At 36.1% G+C, this 19293-nt stretch overlaps 1 protein-coding gene across 1 annotated transcript; it reads right to left on the bottom strand.

The window, feature by feature from the left end:
• Window positions 1-9856: 9856 nt before the first annotated feature.
• LOC104233926 (uncharacterized) lies at window positions 9857-17538 on the bottom strand. The gene is made up of 11 exons (XM_009787387.2): window positions 17246-17538; window positions 15376-15540; window positions 15154-15272; window positions 13736-13810; window positions 12023-12116; window positions 11880-11939; window positions 11726-11791; window positions 11542-11640; window positions 11281-11325; window positions 10218-10314; window positions 9857-10123 (listed from the first exon to the last, which is right to left on the bottom strand). The coding sequence occupies exons 1-11, from the start codon at window positions 17366-17368 to the stop codon at window positions 10035-10037; spliced, it is 1032 nt and encodes a 343-aa protein (XP_009785689.1). The 5' UTR covers window positions 17369-17538; the 3' UTR covers window positions 9857-10034.
• Between the last annotated feature and the right edge of the window lie 1755 nt (window positions 17539-19293).

Genomic DNA, 19293 nt, shown 5'->3' with positions numbered 1-19293 from the left:
TAAGAGCCTACGAGCCAACCCAACAAGCCTTAGGGCCGATTTGCAAACCTAAGGGCTTTACCTCGAAATCCAGTTCACCTGGTCAATCATCGATGAACATATAAATTCAAAACAAAGAAAGACATACAAAAGCAGAGGGAAATGCATGAAAGATGAAACTGAAAGGTTTTCTCTTATACGCATACGCGAAAAAAATATAAAAGCTTCATTTACAAAGTTTTCTAAGAACACTGTACAAAGAATCAAAAAGAAAAAAGCCTAGTCTATTTTCCCCTTGTGGGCTGCGGCCCCATCAGCCTCTTCTCCATTATCTTCGGCATCAGAAACGAGGAATTTGGCATCGTATTCATCCGCCTTGGCCCGCGCTATCTCTTCCGAGAGATTGAACCCCCTAGCGTGGATCTCTTCGAGGGTTTCCCTCCAAGATTTGCACTGAGCATATTCATTGCTTCTGCTCTCTCGATCAAAAGCACCCCTCAACTCAGCTCGAGCTTCGGCAACGTCTTTTAAATTGACGACCACTTTCTTGTCGGCCTTAGCCCGAATCTCTTTAGCTTCAGCCCGGGCGTCCACGACCTCAACCTTCATCTCCAGAAGGTCAGACTCGAACTTTGTTATCCTTCTCGTCTGAACCAAACCATTTTCACGGACGTTCCGGAGCTGCACCTCGAGGGCAGAAACCTTGGCCAAAGCATTCTTCTTGGCCGCAACATAGGCATCTATCTGAGCCCTTAGCATGTTACACTCATACTTGGCCTGGCCAACCTCGCCCCAAAGGCATTCCATATCCTCTGTCTTGCTCTGCAACTGAAATATCAAAACATTAATCTCCGAGGATAGAAAAAGAAGCATGCATTCCCTCGGAGCAAAGGTTACATGTTTCTCAAGGTGGCTTTCGTAGTTCAGGCTCCGATTCACTTCGTACCGCATGTATACCAACTCATCTCCCCTTTTATCACAAATAAGCCTAAGGGATTTCTCTCCATCCAAGGCTTTCCTTAACCTGGCTTCACAGCGGAGCAGCTTGGACTTGAACTTGTCAAAGGCCTATGAAAAAGGAGCTCAATAAGAAAGTGGAAGTGCAAAACTGAAAAATTGATACAATCGGCCAAAACTCACCACGAAACAGAGCCGTGGAGCCTCCTCAAAAGTTGAACGCACACCTACCAGGCTGGTCTTATCGGCCCCAGCAAAACCTCTCCCAATAGAAATGTGATCGTTTGAGACCTCACTTAAGTCAGGTGGCCCCTGGCCTCGAATACCCCTCGAAGTACCTTCGACGGGAGGAGAAGACGGCGATAGATAATCCTTGTCCCTTGAAGTACCTTCGACGGGATGAGAAGACGGTGGCAGAAAATCCTTGTCCCTCGAAGTACCTTGGATGGGAAAAGAATATGACGACAAAAGAGGAACCATTTTTCCAAGGCCGGAAGCCTCGGGTGTTGCAGGCTCAACCGAGACATCTTCTCTGGGTAGGACTTGTCTCGCTATGAGCACCTTCGCCCTACGAGGGTTCCTTTCGTTTGTTATTATTCCTCAATCCCGAAGCAGGCGACCCCTCTTCCTCTCCAAGGGAGCATGATCTCACCTTAGGAAATTCTCCAATGCCTGCGATGATGGAGTTAGTACACACAGGGGAAAGTACCCTCCAAATAAAGCAAACCACATAACATGTACCGTGGTGTTTTGCCTTCCATCTACCCTTGGATAGATCTCGCCACTTACGCTCATCATAGGTCGAGCGGGCTGCTAGCTTCCAAGCCCAATTCGTCAGGTCGGGGACCTCATATGGCATCCATGTGGTTGCTACAAAAAAGAAAGGGAAAGCGTCTTTACAGAATCCGTCTCCACCATGAGAAAAAATGATAAAAACACAAGTGTACCACTTACGTGTGACATTCCATTTCTTAGGAAATGGCAGGAACTCCACGGGGATAACATCGACAGTCCTTACTCGGACGAATCGATTCATCAACACTTGGTCCCCATCTTCTTCATCATCAACAAAGGACCAAGTGGATTAGCATCGCAAAGCTATCAGGCATCGGCAATGAAAGGGTCAGTACAATCTGATAAGATGGCTAAGGGTGAACTCGAGCCCGACATCTTCTGCAAAGAACCTCATCATCAGCACTATCCTCCAGAATGACGGGTGAACCTGTGCCAGGGTGGCCTGATATCTTCGATAGAAGTCAAGAACGACTCTATCGAGAGGGCCCAACGTGAAGAGGTACATGTATACGTGTGAAAACCCCTTTGTATGAGCCGTGATGTTTTCTTCCGGGGAAGGTACCTGCAGTACCACCTTTTCTCCCCATCCGCAGTCTCTCCTCACTACCTCGAAGTGTTCCTCTCCTATTGATAAAGTGAACATTAATGCATGATCCCAGTGGCCCTCGACATTGGGAGGTCTCTCTAACGAAAGGTCCCTCCTCGATACAAAGCATCTTGAGGCTGGCTCACCGGACGCCAGCAGTGTACCACCGATTGAGCGGGAAGAATAGCGGCGGAACCTTCCTCTTCTTGGTGAACGGATTTGGGCGTAGCAGCCACGGCTATGATAAAACAAAAGAAGGAAAATGAAAACTCAGGCGAAAACTGTGAATTAAAATAATATAAAGGCTGACACAAGGAAGAAGAACTCTATGAAAAAGGATAGCGGCTCAAAATAGCAGAATCTTCAAAAAGGGAGGAAACAAACTGATATATAGAGCAAGCGACTGCTCGCCTACTCTAAAGGCCAATTAATTCCGACTAGGACATTATCACTTTCGGAAAAGTGTATCGACGGGACCATCCCGGGCGCTTCATGGCCATGCCATACAAGTGAAGCTGTCGTACAACGTTCGAGGGGTTAGAGATTCCCGTATCGATCCAGCTCCGAGATGGTTCCCAATCTCGATGATCTCTGCTACCATAACTATAGGCTCTAAGGAGCCATCAATATCAATCTAAGCCTCGAGGTGGCGCCCGACCTCGAGGATCTCTGTCAAAGTGAATATAAGCTCTAAGGAGCTATAAACACCAATTTAGCCTCAAGATGGTGCCCGATCTCGAGGATCCCCATTACTATACCTACGAGCTCTAAGGAACTATCCATATAAACCTAACCCTTGATATGGTACCCAATCTCGAGGACCTTTGCTATTACAAGCGCGGGTCATTCACCTGATTCCTTGGCCCTTGGGCTACCTGAGCCCAATCCGGTTCTCTCTAGAGAAATTATTAATAAAGCCTCAGGGCTATTTTCACCTTCAAATCAATTTAAATGCTCTCTCGGCTACTTTGGCCTAGAGCCATCCAAGTCCAGGCGTATCCTCATCCGGGGTCTACTATGACGCCTTAGGGCTGTCTTCATTTTTCAAAGCAAGTTTTCGAGGTCGCCCGAGTTTAGATAAACTCTCACTCAGGGACTATTTGAAAAGGCCCAAGGGCTGTCCTTATTTTCAGGTGATCAAGCAACTCCGTCCCTCGAGGACTATCAACGGGGCCTAAAAGGGCTAAGTTTTGTTCTAAAAATTTGAGGCCTACTCTCACTCAATTCGAAGTCGCAGTTCTGGCGGCCTAAGTTTGTATCAAGTCAATCCGGAGTTAGTCCGAGGAACGGTAAATGGTTTTAGGGAATATCATATTTGCCAATCAAGAACCAAGGGAATTCCCACTCCCAGGCCCGGTATTCGGACCGATCGGTAAAGTCACATGCTCAGATTCTTTACAAACATAGACAAAGGGAAATCCAGCACAAATCAAAGACAAATTGAAGAAACATTTTTGTATTAATAAACAATGATTACAAAAGCTCACGAAGGGTCCTTACAAAGAAACAAAGAAGCAAATAATAAAAGCTAAAGTCTAATCTACTCTCGGAGGTACATCCTCGGAAGCAGTATCTACGAGAACCATTGCTTCGGAACCCCATTTCGATCTTCCAAATGGCGTCTTCGAGAACCTCCTCCGAAGCAGAAAAAGATGAAGAAGCATAAAAAGATGAAGAAGCGGAAAAAAATGAAGAAGAAGTTGTAGCCCGCCAAAGAGAAAAAGCTCTTAACAAGCCGGGAGAATTATGGCTCTGTGAAAAATTTGGCGAGCATGGGTCTCGCCAGCACTACTATTGGGAAGCCACTTCTTGAGACATTGCACTGGTGTGGGATGAAAAAGTTAGTAGATGGAACCACCTCACTCCATGAAAAGCAAAATGAGTGAAGCGCCACACCAGGTCGAAGTTAAGAGAGATGAGCAGAAGTTCATAGTCCATATATCCTTTAATACGTGGATAGTTCAAAGCCCCCCTCTCATTATTTCGGGCCAACAACAGCAACAATAACAACAAAACAGTATGATCCCACTCAGTGGGGAAAGGTTCTAAAAAGGAGCCATGGCATAACTGGCGAGACCGTTGTCGTGTGACCTTACGATCACGGGCTTGGAACATGGAAAATAGAGTGGGAGAGGATGAAGAGAAGAAAAGTGTTAAAGGATGTTGAAGAATGTCTGGATGGAGTTTGGGTTCAAGAAAGCTTCCATTTATAGCAAGGCGGTAGCGTAATCAACGGCGCAATCAATACCTTTGGGAAACGTATCGACAGGCGCAATCAATGCATTTCGAGAAAATAAACTGGTGCCGCACTGAATGCTTCTGGAAAGATGAACCGATGGGACGTCTCAGTTATCACAAAAGCTTACGTCATAAGCATGATGTCATCGCGAGAGGCTCGAGGAGATCGACGTCAAAATCGTTTCTTATCATTTTAATCTAAGAAATGCGGGGACTATCTGTATACGGTAAAAATCAGAGGGTCCGATTTTATGATTATTATGGTGCTTCGTGAGACCGCTCCCTGAAGCCTCGAGGACCAGCCCAAGGTTCGACCCCGAGGGTCCTTAATGATTGACCTCGAGGTAGTGCAAATCAAAGGCTATGATGAACAAACAGGATGTTCCCAAGGTACGTGATTAAAGCTGACCAAGTCTATTAGGCAAGTTCAAGTCCGTATCGTGGCATTAAATGGTTGTACCAGCCTCAAATCCTTGTAATAAATGCGTCTGTACTATGTTGGGATCCCCCTCCTATATAAAGGGAACCTTTGTTATTTTTTGCAGACACGATATTACACACAACATTGAATACAAGAACATTCTCTGCTCTCTAATTTAAACACATTCTCCCTTGATTCTATTATTTACATTTATTGCTTACATTTGTTGTGTTCTATTAACTGTTCTTCATTTATTGCTCATTATTGATCATAAAGAGCGTTCATCAAAGCTCTCAAAAATATTAGTCCTTCATCGACTGTCCACAACTTAGTATCGAGCTCAACCTCGAGGCCCCGTATAACCTGGCTCGAGCCCCCGATTCTCAGCTACTCGGTTTGCTTAAACATACTGCTTTCAAGTTCTTATCTTATTTCCTAGTCTCATACTTAGCATCTATTGCTTAACAACTAGCATAAAGATAGATCACGTATTTTTAGAACCACAAAATCAAATCTAATTGTAATTACCATTTTTCAGGTAAACAAGAACATTTGTTGTGGGGGTATTAATATTTCTCTTAAAAGTGCAATAAATAAGTATTCGTGCTAAAAATATGTTGCGGCAAATACAATCTTAAATATTTTAACACCATATAGCCTTCCATCATACATGTTTATTATTTCTTGTATAAGTTGTGTATATAACAAACACAAAAATTCTTTGTAATGTGTTAGGTTCTAACCATCTAAATTCTTTAAGAGTTTCCATTCAATTAGGATCCGTTACAAATTTTAATTTGTATAAATTTCACAGTATGCCTTCTTCCTTTTCCACTCAGCCATAGTTCGCAAGTCTTTGAAAGCCAATAGTCAAAACACGTGCTTTAGCAAATTTTTAATGTCTTTTGACAGCTAAATTCCGTTAGCTTTTTTTAACGTTATTTTGGTTTACTTTGAGGCTTTGTGATGCATTAGTATTTTCTTTTTTCAAAGTGGTAGCTGCTTTTAACCAGAGAATTGAGGATATCCTTCAATTTAAAATTGATCTTACATGGCATGCAGATTGATTTTGGAAAAGAAATAAATTCATCATGTTACTGAGAAACTTAGATCCATCAAGTGACTTATGTAATAGTATAAGAACGCTATATAGAGATTTTCACAATAACATCATACATGTAGAAATCATGATAGGTCAATGTTCTTCCAAGCATGTGTTCATCCCTAAAATTCAACTGATGCCTCCAGAAAAATGAAGGATATCCTTTTAAATTTATACGAAAATAATTTCCTGTACTCTTGTGTTTTGAAATAACAATAAATAAAGTACAAGGGCAAATAACTCTAAATGTTGAATTGTATATGTCACAACATGTTTCTCTCATGGATAACTAACTATATATTGCATTTTCAAGAGGAATATTAATATCCATAACAAAAGTTCTTATTATGACGGAGCAACCAAAGAGCCAAAAGGAAAATTAAAAAATTAAATGAGGCCTTAGGCTTAAATAGAATGATTATATAATTAGATTTAATCATGAAACTCAATGTAAGATATAGTTAGATAGGTTCTTATTTATCAAATCTCCTTGTAATTAAATCTCAGCAGTAAGGATAACTCCCAAAAAAAAAAAGCAAAAAAGTAAAGTGAAAATAAGAAGTGATATTACCTTAGAAATGTATCCACCAAGTCACATGTCATCGAAAAATTGATGAAAAGTCGAACATACAAAAGACCATATAATTTGAAACTTTCAGAAGCATCCAAAGCGTGATAGTGATTTCAATTATCAAGTACTGCACTATTATCTCCAGTACCAAAACATGCCCGAGAAAAAATGTTATTCACAAAATTAACTTCTATAATCAAGCTTGATAATAATTTATTTATTTAGCTTTTGAGACCTGGAAAAATATGGATGCAGAGAAAAAGAAGACAAACTATTTGTCCTAAATAGTTCACGAAATATTATCAATTGCAATTCGAAACAAAAAAAAAACTTCTTTATAGTATTTAGAGTTGATAAATTTCAATAAAAAAAGATTGAATACCTTTGTCATTTTACTTTTATTTGTCCTATAAATCTAACATTTTTTGACCGAACAAAGAATACTCTTAAACTTAAAAAGAGTTGAAAGTTCTCGAAGGATTTAATAATTAAATTTACAAATTTTCTTTGTTAGTTTTCTTTTACAAATCTATAGTTCAAATAAGAAAGAATTAATGTACAAAATTTAGTTAATTTTAAAATCGTAAATATTAGAAAAATAATTAAATAACTATTCACTAATATTTAAATAGTTAAATGGCTATTTGTTTCAATGTGAGATTTATTTTTGTAGCGGCTGCAACTTTGCACTTCAAAACGAAAGCTATCAAAATTTTCCTAGTCGAAATAGAAAAGAAAAAGTGACGAAATAAGAAATACTTCTAAAACTAAAAGGAGTTGTAATAAGTTAAAACTTGATAAACGACTCCTAAAACCGAAGAAAATTGAAACTTTTTGTTTGCCCTATGTGTAGTTTAAATAGGAAAAGACTTCTAGTCTCAGGTGATTTACACTTATATCTTCAAATTATACAAATATTTAAGGTTATAATGTTTCCAGGATATTTTAGTCGTTCAATATTTAACATAGATTATTCGTGCTTTTATAATAATATAGATAGATTGTTTACGGTAAAAATTGCATGGGGCGCCCTATTTGGTTTCCCCCCCCCCCCCATTTAACCTATATCTACTTTTAAAAAAAGTTTTAACTTGTACCCATTGTTTAAACAACTAAAGGCCTCTTTCTCCTCCTCTTTTTCCTCCTTCGTTTTCTGAATGCTGAAACCTGAGATATTGTTATGCATTCTAGCCTATATATTTGCTTGTCCCATTATGTTCAGTTTGGTCCTATTCACAATAATTTAACCTCTTATATATTTTAGCTTTACAGGCATATTGGTTTTTGGTTCTAATTTATCTGTAGTAACTTGTTTTCATGTCGAAAATATTTTTCATTCTTTAATCTTTGAAATGAACAACATCAATCGCTGCTAATCATGATTTATTAAATTCATTGTTGTTTAGAACTTCAGCTCTAAGAATGCTGAAGTTCAACAAATACAAAACAAACTTTAGCCCTAGAATGCTGAAGTTCATCACAAACAAAACAAAGTTTCAGTTAAAACATGCTGAAGTTCAGCAAATACAGAACAAAGCTTCAGCTAAAACATGCTGAGGTTTAGCAAATACAGAACAAAGCTTCAGCTACTAGAATGCTGAAGTTCAACAATTACAAACAAAAACTTCAGCAAAAACATGCAGTAATTTTATTGAACTGAAGTTTGTCATTTGCACTATGAACTGAAGTTTGCGTGATTGCCTTTGCAAGTCAGGCGAAACTTCATGCAAAATTATCTGAAGTTTTGCTACACTTCAGGCAAAACATTCTGAAGTTCAAACTTCAGACGTAAAGTTTTGCTACTTCAGGCTCGTATGTCTGAAGTTACGCGAAAAGTGAGTACGCTTGCAATTTATTTTGCAAAGCGGGTATAAGTTAAAAGGTGACCCAAAAAGCGGGTATAGATGCAAATGTCCTTGTTTACTATAGGAGTATATAGTTATTTATACTATTATAGTATACAATATATTGTTATAGTATACTGTAATAATATGCAATATATTGTAACAGTATGCTGTAATAGTATACAATATACTATAATAGTATACTTGTTACCCGTAAATTCACTTGCCTTTTCCCTTTTAATTTGCTTTAAGCTTTTACCCAGCGTGAGAGACAAACTAAAATGCAAAAAAATAAAATAAAAATATATTATAGTATGCTATATAATGTAACAGTATACTCTTACAATTAGATCCTTTTAGAATTTTTATTGACAACTGATATTATTTCAGTTTAATAATTGAATTAAACTTTTTTTTAACTCTTTGCATACAACTGTATACCCTGTTGGTATAGCTATATACTATACTGGTATCATATGTTAGTTAATATTTTTTTTATTGTATTAGCTACATTTAATTGGTATACAATTTGATTTTTCTTTAGTAATAATATAAAAAAAAAGAATAATAAAAAATAGTGAAAACGGTAAATGAAATTAGATTATGAAGAGAAAAAAATATAAAAAAAAAGAAGTTAAATGAAATTAGAAAAGGAAAAAAGAAAAAAAATAAGAAGAAAAGGAGAAGAAGAAAAAAAGAAATAAAATAAGCATAGAAATAAAAAAGAATCGGAGAATAAAGAAAACTTCGCCATAAAAACTACTATGGGTAGGAAATCTAATTAGTTTATGGGTAGAAAAACAAATGGGTAGATACATGTAAATAGTTTTGTTTTTGTGGGTAACTGTGTCAAAACCCCCATAAAATTAGCGTCTTCAACACTAGACTGTGAATGGCAAACTAAGTACTTATTTCCTTTATTGCTAAATTGTGCAATATATATTTGTCAACCAAAAAGAATAAAGAAAAGAAAGAAAGAAAAAGAGAATAGAAACACTGGAGCTGCATCGACGTGACATAGACTCGGGCTGAACATTAAGTACCTAATGTACGTACAAGGACAACAACTATTATGCCTCAATACAATGCTAATTTATGATAAAATATATTAACTTTAACACCTCTTTAAATTCGCAGAATATGACCACATTTATGTACAACCGTTCGAAACCAGCATAGACATTTGGAAAATTTTATTGTGTCACATGTATGAGGCAATTTTTTTGTCTCACAATTTTGTGGGCCCAGATTTTTGTGGACCCGGAAGTGTAAGATTGGGGTTTACAAATTTGTGAGACAAAAAGGAGCCTCATACAACTAGTGTCTGTTGTATGAGACACAAAATAAAACTTCTCTAGACATCTTATCTATCATGATTAAGAAGATTGTATTTGAATAATAAGTTTGTTCAGAAGATTAGTACATGGCATTTCTTTCTAGACATGGGAAATGATGTTGGAACAAGCAGCAACCTCACAGTGGCATTTCTTATAACTTCAAAGAATGAGATCTAATGGCAAAATGAAAAGAAAGGAATTTACTTAAGATTCCAAGTTAGTCAACCGAGACACCTTTTCTATTTCTTTCATAATCAGCTCTTTTTCTTCTTCAAATTGATCGTCTTCGCCACCTGTATCACACAATAATTCAGAATATACTGGTGCTAAACCTCAAGATCAATTGTACATATATATATATATATATATATATATGTGTGTGTGTACCTTTTCCCAGGTTGTTTAGCAATGCCAATAACCTTTCATGGTTCTTCGCCAATATAAGTTTTATTTCTCGAGGCTTGTTTGGATTTGCGACAAACACCTGCATGAGCAGAAACAACAATTTTGTATAGGCACGAGGAGTACACATACCTTAATCTGTACGTGAACAGGACATAAATGGCATCCGGGTGCATTAAGCTCCTGCTATGCACGTGGATGAGGAGAAGCACCGGACCACAGACATATAGATGTTTAATTAATGATAGGGAGAGAGAGAGAGAGCATAAACACTTCAGATATATTATTTTAGCATGATGCATTGATGGAATCAAATTCAAGGAGGATCTGCACTGCCAAAAAATCCTCAAGAATTTGCAACCTCCCTATGGGTCATTTCTGAAACTTGCGTTTCAATGGAAAATTCTTGAATTTGACCGCGTCTTTTATTGCTATTGACATTTGATTGAGCCAAGTAAAAAAGTTCATATTTGCAGCGCTCATCTAACGTACCATGATCAAAGTATTGATAACTGTGCTTACACAAAATATAAGATAGGATTTCTGCATAGCAGGTGTACATCATCATGGCTAAAAGAAATACCATGAAAATATCGGAGGAAGAAACGACGACGACAACAACAACAACCCAGTGGATTCCCATAAGTGGGGTGTGGGGAAAGTAGGATGTACGCAACCTTACCCCTACCCTGGACGGGCAGAGAGGTTGTTTCCGATAGACTCTCAGCTAAATCTGAGGAAGATATGACTTAAGGAAATTTAATGCTATAAATTGTGTAATGCAACTATTAATCATCGGATTCCTTTCTAAGTATTTTGAGATCCACATAAGCACTAGGCAAGTAATCTGCTTAGCTCCTTGGATACAAGAGATGTATGCTCCATATGATATTACTATGAAAATTTCATGTTGCTTTTTATGCACACAAAAGATTCAGATTTTCAAGTTGGGATTTCCCACGGTTCCCAGCAAGTTAGCAAAATGGTACCTTCCTCCCCTTTCCCCTCTTATCAGAAAGCAGGATATCTTAAGGAAAGACAATATCACCTTGAAAATGTGGAAAGCAGAGATTTGAATATTTTTGCTGGAGTCCTGCATGTTCAGAAAAATAAAGTAAGAGAACTATTGCAAGAATAGGGGCAGGCTAAAAGAGCGTAATCGAGAGTAGTCTTGGGGGAGGGGAAGACAAGCAGAACTTTATACCCGATGCAGCACACTATATACGCAATAGTTCCTACACTCATATACTAGTTATCCTCACTAATGCAAATTACTATGAGAGAGCAAGCTAGAGACAACATGTAATACCTTGAGTAGATTCATCATGACTTTCAAATGGCTGATTTCTGCTATATAACGCTTCATAATATGGGAATTTGGGGGCTCTAGTAGAAATTCTGAGAGAAGCTAAACTTCATGAAACATTTTATCAGCAGCGGAAGAACCGTAGAAACAATCAAAAGAGAGAAAGAATATTGACAAGGGAACTAGCCTTCAGAGATTGCCTTCTTGTCACATAGTTAGGAGAAGTCAAGAGTTTTTCATATTGCTCGAAAAACTGCAAGTAACAATTATAGATATTACGAAAAAGTAAACGTAAGAATGATCAGTGTATAAATAATAGTGATAGCTGAGATGTAACAGACCTCATTGTAGTTATCAGTCAGGTATTGAGACACTGCAGATTCATGTTTGGTGAGTAAATCCTGCAGAATTCCAAGATATGTTAAAAGCAGCATTCACAGAGAACTGTGCATAGCAAGCACAATCTTGAACTTGAAAAAATGACCTTAAAGGTAGAAAATGCATCAGAAGCAACATCGAAGTTCGGCAACTCCACGAACTTGAAGAACAATTCAAAGCTGGGCGACTCCAAGATATATCTAAAAGAAGGTACATAAAAAGCATAAGACAAAAAAAGAATTGGGGGAGGGGGATATAAAATACCAAATTCTTCAAGAGGCCGAGTAAATTTTAAGAATATGGACCTAAAAGTGAATCCACTCCACGAAATAAAGTAGCAATGAAAAGATCTTGACTAAAATAGCAAATACACTGGAAGAAGTTTAAAAAAGCTGAAGATTTTAAAGGACTCATATGGTTGATTGATTCTCGTTGAGCCGAGGGTCTATCAGAAACAACTTCTCTACCTTCTTAAGGTAGGGGAAAGGTCTGCATACACACTACCCTCTCCCTAGATCCCCACTTGTGGAATTATACTGGGTTTTTTTGTTGTTGTTGTCGTCATATGGTTGATAGATTCAGATATACTTGAGAGTTGAAAGCAACTTAGCAAGTTTGTCAATGAATAAGATAACAACAACTTTAATTGTATGAATAACATACTAGGTTGCAAATCATTAATTGCATGTGGAGAAGTTCTTTGTCGCTGAATGTAGTGAGCTATTATATTTTACCTCTTAAGTATATAGGAGATTTTATACAATGCCAATGAACCAGTTCTAGATGGTGCTAAGTGAGAGTTAATGCTGTCCAAACTCCTATGCAGTTGCTGTTAACGAAAAGCCTTAAAATCAATTTTGGTTGAACAGGTTCAAAATAGAATATGATTTTATAAATGGAATTGGAAGTTCAGAATCAAAATATGAGACTGTAAGATTAAGGCAGATAAGGGTTCAACCATCACGAAAACTTAGTTTCAAGGGCACTAGAGAAACAGAATTGTTGGAGTGACGATAAAACAAATACTAAGACAAGAGGTTAATTCACTATTAGAGTAGTAACTGTACATCAAAAGCTCATATTTTGAATTACAACAGTACCTAACCAATTCATAGAGCAGTTAACAGTGACAATTTGTGTTATTCTTATAGAATTACTCGATGTTTCATCTTGTCAAAAAGCAGAGACTCATCACAAGTCGGCTGATATATGAAAAGAAACTGGAAAGATAGCTGCAAGGTTGGCATGTGGGAGAGGCAAAACAGATAAACAATACTCCCTCCGGTCCATAACAAGTAACTTTTTGGCCTTTGGCACACCCCTTAAGAAAATACTAACTCCTAGAAAAAATAAGTATTTTGATTAAATTACCCTTAATTAAAATTTGCATATTGTTAACTTGACACATATAAATAAATAAGGGCAACTTTTTTGGAAAAACAAAGTTAGTTCCTTTTCGATTATGTAAAAGGTCAGTTAGTTTGGAGCAAAGTTAAAAGGCCACTTATTATGGACATGAAGGAGTACCAGATATAAGTGAAGCATTTTTCTAAAATCGAAGTTGCCAAATCTTCATAACAAATGGTAAAGCAGCAAGGGTCATTTGTAACAATTTAACATTTACAATTCATTGTTACAAGTTACTGCCAGGAAAACCAAATTTATAAATTTAACAATATAGGAGACATTAAAATGGACCAACAATCTGCATGCAGGACTTCCTATTTTCAATTTAAGACGTCCCTGGAGTTGTTACATAATGACAGTGACGAAGAAGCTCTTCATAACAATCAGGATTAGGAAAGTGTGAATATCTTACTTAGCAAGGCTTGGCAATTTTATGCATTCCCTGAGCATACCTCCGCAATGCAACGCAATTTCCTTGTTGTCATAGCTGCTTGCAAAAGCAGAATGTTTTAGTACCATGAGGGTTGATATTATTCAATGACATTACTTCACAATAAACCGTAACTAATGTCTAATAGAGAAATAGTAAGTTATTGACAGTGTCCTTATCTAAAAAAAAAAATTAGAAGGTTATCTAGAGTGGAACAGATCATAGGGTGTTCATGTGTGCCAATAAGCCGCGTTTGACTCTGTAGGAATGCTATCCATATGATCTAATGCCTGGATTCTAAAATTACCAGTGGTTCAGGAAATGTTCCATCATTATGTCGTAATAGTTTTAGGTCTTAAGATTACTTTTCTTTTAAAATTTTATGAAGAGATCTTAAGATTACCTTTTTTACCTTTCAATAGAATCTTGGGGGAAAATACCCATAACCCAACTATTAAAGGGTAAGGGTTGATTTTTTTTTCTAATGAATCATATTTGCTTTCAGCTTTCATCTTCCTTCAAGACCACCTAGTATCATGGTATTTTATCCTTTTTACTTACCAACAGATGTTTCATCTGAATCCATAATTTTCTTTTTCTTCACACACTATCCCTATACCACCAAAGCAAACATGGTCACATAGAGATTTCATAAACCACCTAGGACAACAGAAACAAAAGAAAGGAGTGAAAATGTTATTGCTAGAGGAAGACACCCTCTTAAGTCAAATGTCATAACCTCTAAAGTCAGTTGTCATAGTTATTGCCAAAACAGGATAGATATGGTAGGGCCTTGATATTAGGATAAATAACACATCTATAGTACAAGTGTTGGTGGTCAGTGTTGATATATGACAGTTACAACTTTTGTACTTCAAATACTAAATGGCCATAAAAATGAGATGTAATGAACTAATCTGAAGAATTGAACCAAGAGATGTTTAAATGGAATAATCTCTTTATCGCACTCAAAGAAATTAAAAACGTTTCTTGTATGCTAAATTCAGAAGTATGAGGGAAAAAAGAGAAAATTTTACAAAACAATTCTTCACTCTGAGAATATTTATAATACGTGGAGCCAATGAAGGGTTTGAAACGACTTCTACCATCAGCATACAAAAGATGATTACTTCCCCTAATCCTCAATATATAGTCACATAAGTCAATCAGTCAGGATGGACCAACAATAGAAGATTATCACTCTATTAAACGAAATAGCGGTTCTAAGTTTTTAAGGTCACCAGCACTTTCACCAACACGGTGACCAAAATGGGAACATATTCAAAAAGGTCACCCTTACAACTGAAGCAATTGTTCTAAAAATAATTTCAATTATCTTCAAATTGTGGTGGCTCTAGCCTCTTCAAATGTGCATGCAGAAAAATATTAGACTTGCTTACCAAACAACTAGGAAGTCCAGCAATTCCAAATGGTTTTCCATGTATTGCACGCAACAAAATGTGGAGTCAACTTTTTGCTTCAACATAATAGACCAGCAATGGACCAAATTTTTTCTAGCCTAAGCAAAAGACATAATAATTAGTTGTTGAGTTAAACTAAATACACTGTAAAAAGTCTGATTCTAGATTAAATTTCCTTTCAGATAAGATAGAAAAACATACTTCCCATCCCAAAATAGGTAATTTGTGAATGAAGAGCGCAATAACATCTTCATTACAAACTTCAAGTGTTAGTTGTAAAACTTGATCTGGGTTCGGCTCAACTTCTCCATCTCCAGCGAGCATAACTCTCATTGCCACAATATTTTTCTCAACTTCTTCCATAGCCTGTATCAAAGAAAGGAATATTTGAAAAAGAATTACCATTCTTTGGAACAGATTCTAAACAAAAGAACAAACAAGCAAGAAGAGATAACGACCCTGTTAAGCCTTTCATTTGTTTCCATTATTGTGGGACAATAATTATTTTTCAACTTAGAAAGAGCAGTTATTAAACTTTTTCTCTTTGCCAAATTATTCAAAAAAATAAATAATATTACTTCATATTTTCAAAAGTGTTATCAATTCTATTTTCTGATGAAAAATAATGTTCAGCAGTGCAGTCTAAAAGGAAATCGCAATGATACTTTTTCTTTTTTTGGATAACCGTGGTGTCCGGGCCAGCTTGCGTGCACCTCGACTAATTCCACGGGATACCTGCTAATCTACATTAAATCTATTTTCTTGAATTAGCTCTGTCTACCATGTGCACTGCAACACCACAAGCTTATCTTTTTCAGCTCTGCCACTGTCCATTAGTCCATCTTACAAATTTCAAATATCGAAATACAGTTCTAGAATCATTCCATTAACTATCTTGAAATAAATTTCTGTAATAGGAAATCTTTCAATCCAACAAATGTAACCACTTTACCCCTCCCAAAAAGTTTCCTACTTAGCACCCCAATATGCAGCCTAGAGAATACAAATAAACAACGAAATAGAAATCTCAGTTCATGCCCTAAATCATCGTTGTAATGCTCATTCCCTCCTAGACGATTAGAAATTTGAATCAGTAGTACTTAGTTCCCCACTCAACCACTAAATTCTCTCATTTGACACCTATGATCACTAACCATACATCACCAAGCGCACCCTGATATTGAGCAATGAATTTAAGATTAAACCACTAAACCATAGGCTCACTTATTTGACAACTATGATCACTAACCTTACACCCTAATATTGAGCAATAAAGGGCAGCCCGGTGCATAAGGCATCCTGTATTCACGCAGGGCATGGGAAAGGGCCGCACCCTAAGGGATGTGATGTAGATAGCCTACCCTAATGCAAACATTAGTGGCTGCTTTCCACGGCTTAAACCCGTGACCTATAGGTTACACGGAGCCAACTTTACTGATATTTTGAGCAATGAATTTAACATTAAACCACCAAAGCATAGGCTCATTTCCATTTTCTTTTTCTTTATCTTGACTCTTAAGCATGTTGGTGGTGCTTATGTACAGCTGATCAACGTAATAATCAAGTCGATACCCTTTTTATATTATTTTATTTTGGACAAATCAAAATTGTAATTAATATACACCAACATGCTATTGAGCATGATAAAGTTTGTATCTTTTCCTGAAAAACTGCAAAGAAATGAAGGGAGAAAAAACAAAACTAACCCACAAAACCCAGTTCCCTGAACAATGTGGCAAATCACAAATACATGTAACTAATATACACCAACATGCTGTTGAGTATAAAATTTGTATCTTTTCCTTAAAAAAAACCCAGAAAACCTGGAACTTTAGACAATATGCCAAATCACAAAATACAGGTAAAGAAGCAAACGGGCCAAGAAAAATAAAGTTGGTAACTTTTCTTGGAAAAAAGCAAAGAAATGAAAAAACAAAAGTAACCCACAAAAACCAGTTCCCTTAACAACATGCCAAATCCCTTCTCAAGAAAATGACAAGTCGCAAAATACATGTAAGCAATCAAATGTACCAAGAAAAAAAGGGAAGAACAATAAAGAAAGAAACTTTACCTTTTCAAGGGCTTTGACTTCAGCAACGGTAATGGAATCAAGGGCATTAAAACTGTCTTTGACAGCTTTGGCAAGTTCTGATGGGGTTTTAGGCCTTGAAACTTTGAAGAAAGAAAAAGACATTTGTCAATTGAATTGATCAGAAAACAACAATAGCCACTTTGGATTTGATCAAAACCACAACCAAAACCTCTCTCTTTGGTCTTTTAGTTTGTCTCTCTCTCTCTCTGTTTATACTCAACTATAGGGAATGATGGCATTTCCAAATTCACTTTTCATCATTATGAATGATTGTGTGATGGAAAGTAATATTTCCCTAAATGGGAAAACAATTTTCAGTAAAGTTTCCCTCTTTATAATTTTTTTTTTATTTTGATTTTACATTTTGCAGATTTGGGTTTTAATTTGAGTACCCCTTTGTCTATAGATTTATTTTTCTTTTCTTTTTTCGAATTTTCTCTTTTAAAAACGTGTTTGTTCATGACATTAAGTTTTAGAAACTTTTGAAAAATGAATTTTTTCAAAAACCAAAAAGTGGTTAACATTTTTCAAATGAAATACATGTGTTCAAATATAATTTCAAATGCTATATTTTTACTTAACTCCAAATACTACTTTTTAAAAAAATTATGTAATTTTTATGTCCAAAGACCTACTTAACTTTTTAGATTTTCCACAATAATGATAGATAATAAGATCAAATTATATTTACATAAATATATGATATATGTCCTTTAATATGTTTTTTACCCGTGCACTAACAAATTACAAATCATTTAACCTCTTTTTTTTTGTGTGTGTTATGGGTGATTCATCACTTGTGCAGTTGTGCTTCAAAATATGTGAGGTACACTCCCTAGTTTTATAAATTCTGATTCTTAATAGCAATTTACTCTTTCTAATATTTACCTATAGAAATTCTAATATGTTTGTATTTTTTTTTTAAAAAAAGAACAAATTTAGTATGATTCAATTTATAATTTGAACCAATTTTTATTAATGTTTGAAGAAAGATTATACTTAATTCAATTTCTATTATAAAATTGAAAAGGATGATCCAACTTAGTAATGTAGGAGAACACTGAATTAAACTAGTAACATCACGGTAAGAATCATGATTTCATTTTTTTTCTTCCTCAAAGGTATATATTATATTAATGCATAGAATAAATAAGTTGAGCAAAGGTGCCCATAGCATCCTTTACAATCCAACTTGAGAAAAAATTCTCCCATCCTTCAACAAAGTAATAGAAATTTAGCTATATTACGTGCTAGTTTGTTTAGATTCTTAGGAATATAAACAAAGTCTATACAATCAAACAAAGTCGAGAGCTTCCAAATGTCTTCACAAGTCAATTTTATTTGAAGTAGTAATTTTTTCCCGAATTACGTCAACAATACTCTTTGCATCTGGATCTTCACATTATTCCAACCATTCATAAGTGCACGTTCAAGAACCCTTCTTATAGCAAGTGCTTCAGCTATTATGATTTTTCCCACAAACTGGATTGGGATTCATGGGCATAAAGCAGTTTTCCAAGGCTATCCATAGCCGCAACACCAATACTTGCACGTCTACTATTCACCTATAAACCTGCATCAGTAAATAATAATATGCCTTCTTGGTGGTTTGTTAGTTGAGCCGCTAAACAAATCCCATTTTGAGGAGAAGTCGATGAGCAAGTAGCGAAAATATCCTTATAATCATGATAATCAAATAGTGACTTAGAAATAATATATTCATGATAATCAAATAGTGACTTAGAAATAATATCAATCGGTTCAAACCTATCATGATTAAAATACCATGCATTCCTAGCTTTTCATATTTGCCACATAATATTAACACTTAAATTTAATAACTCTAATGATTTGGGATATTGTCTAGTCTTAGAAATTAATGTCTACCACCAAACTAAAAAATTATTAATTTTGTCCAGGTCAGGTCAGTTGAGAGCGGGAACATCTAAACATCATATGCTCAACATCCTCGCTTCCTGTACCATATATCTTACATGTTTTCTCCATGCTTGATATTTTATTAGCAA

This window comes from Nicotiana sylvestris, chromosome 1 (genome assembly GCF_000393655.2).
Source record: "Nicotiana sylvestris chromosome 1, ASM39365v2, whole genome shotgun sequence".
Lineage (NCBI taxonomy): Eukaryota > Viridiplantae > Streptophyta > Magnoliopsida > Solanales > Solanaceae > Nicotiana > Nicotiana sylvestris.
This window is presented reverse-complemented; position numbering and strand designations above follow the sequence as displayed.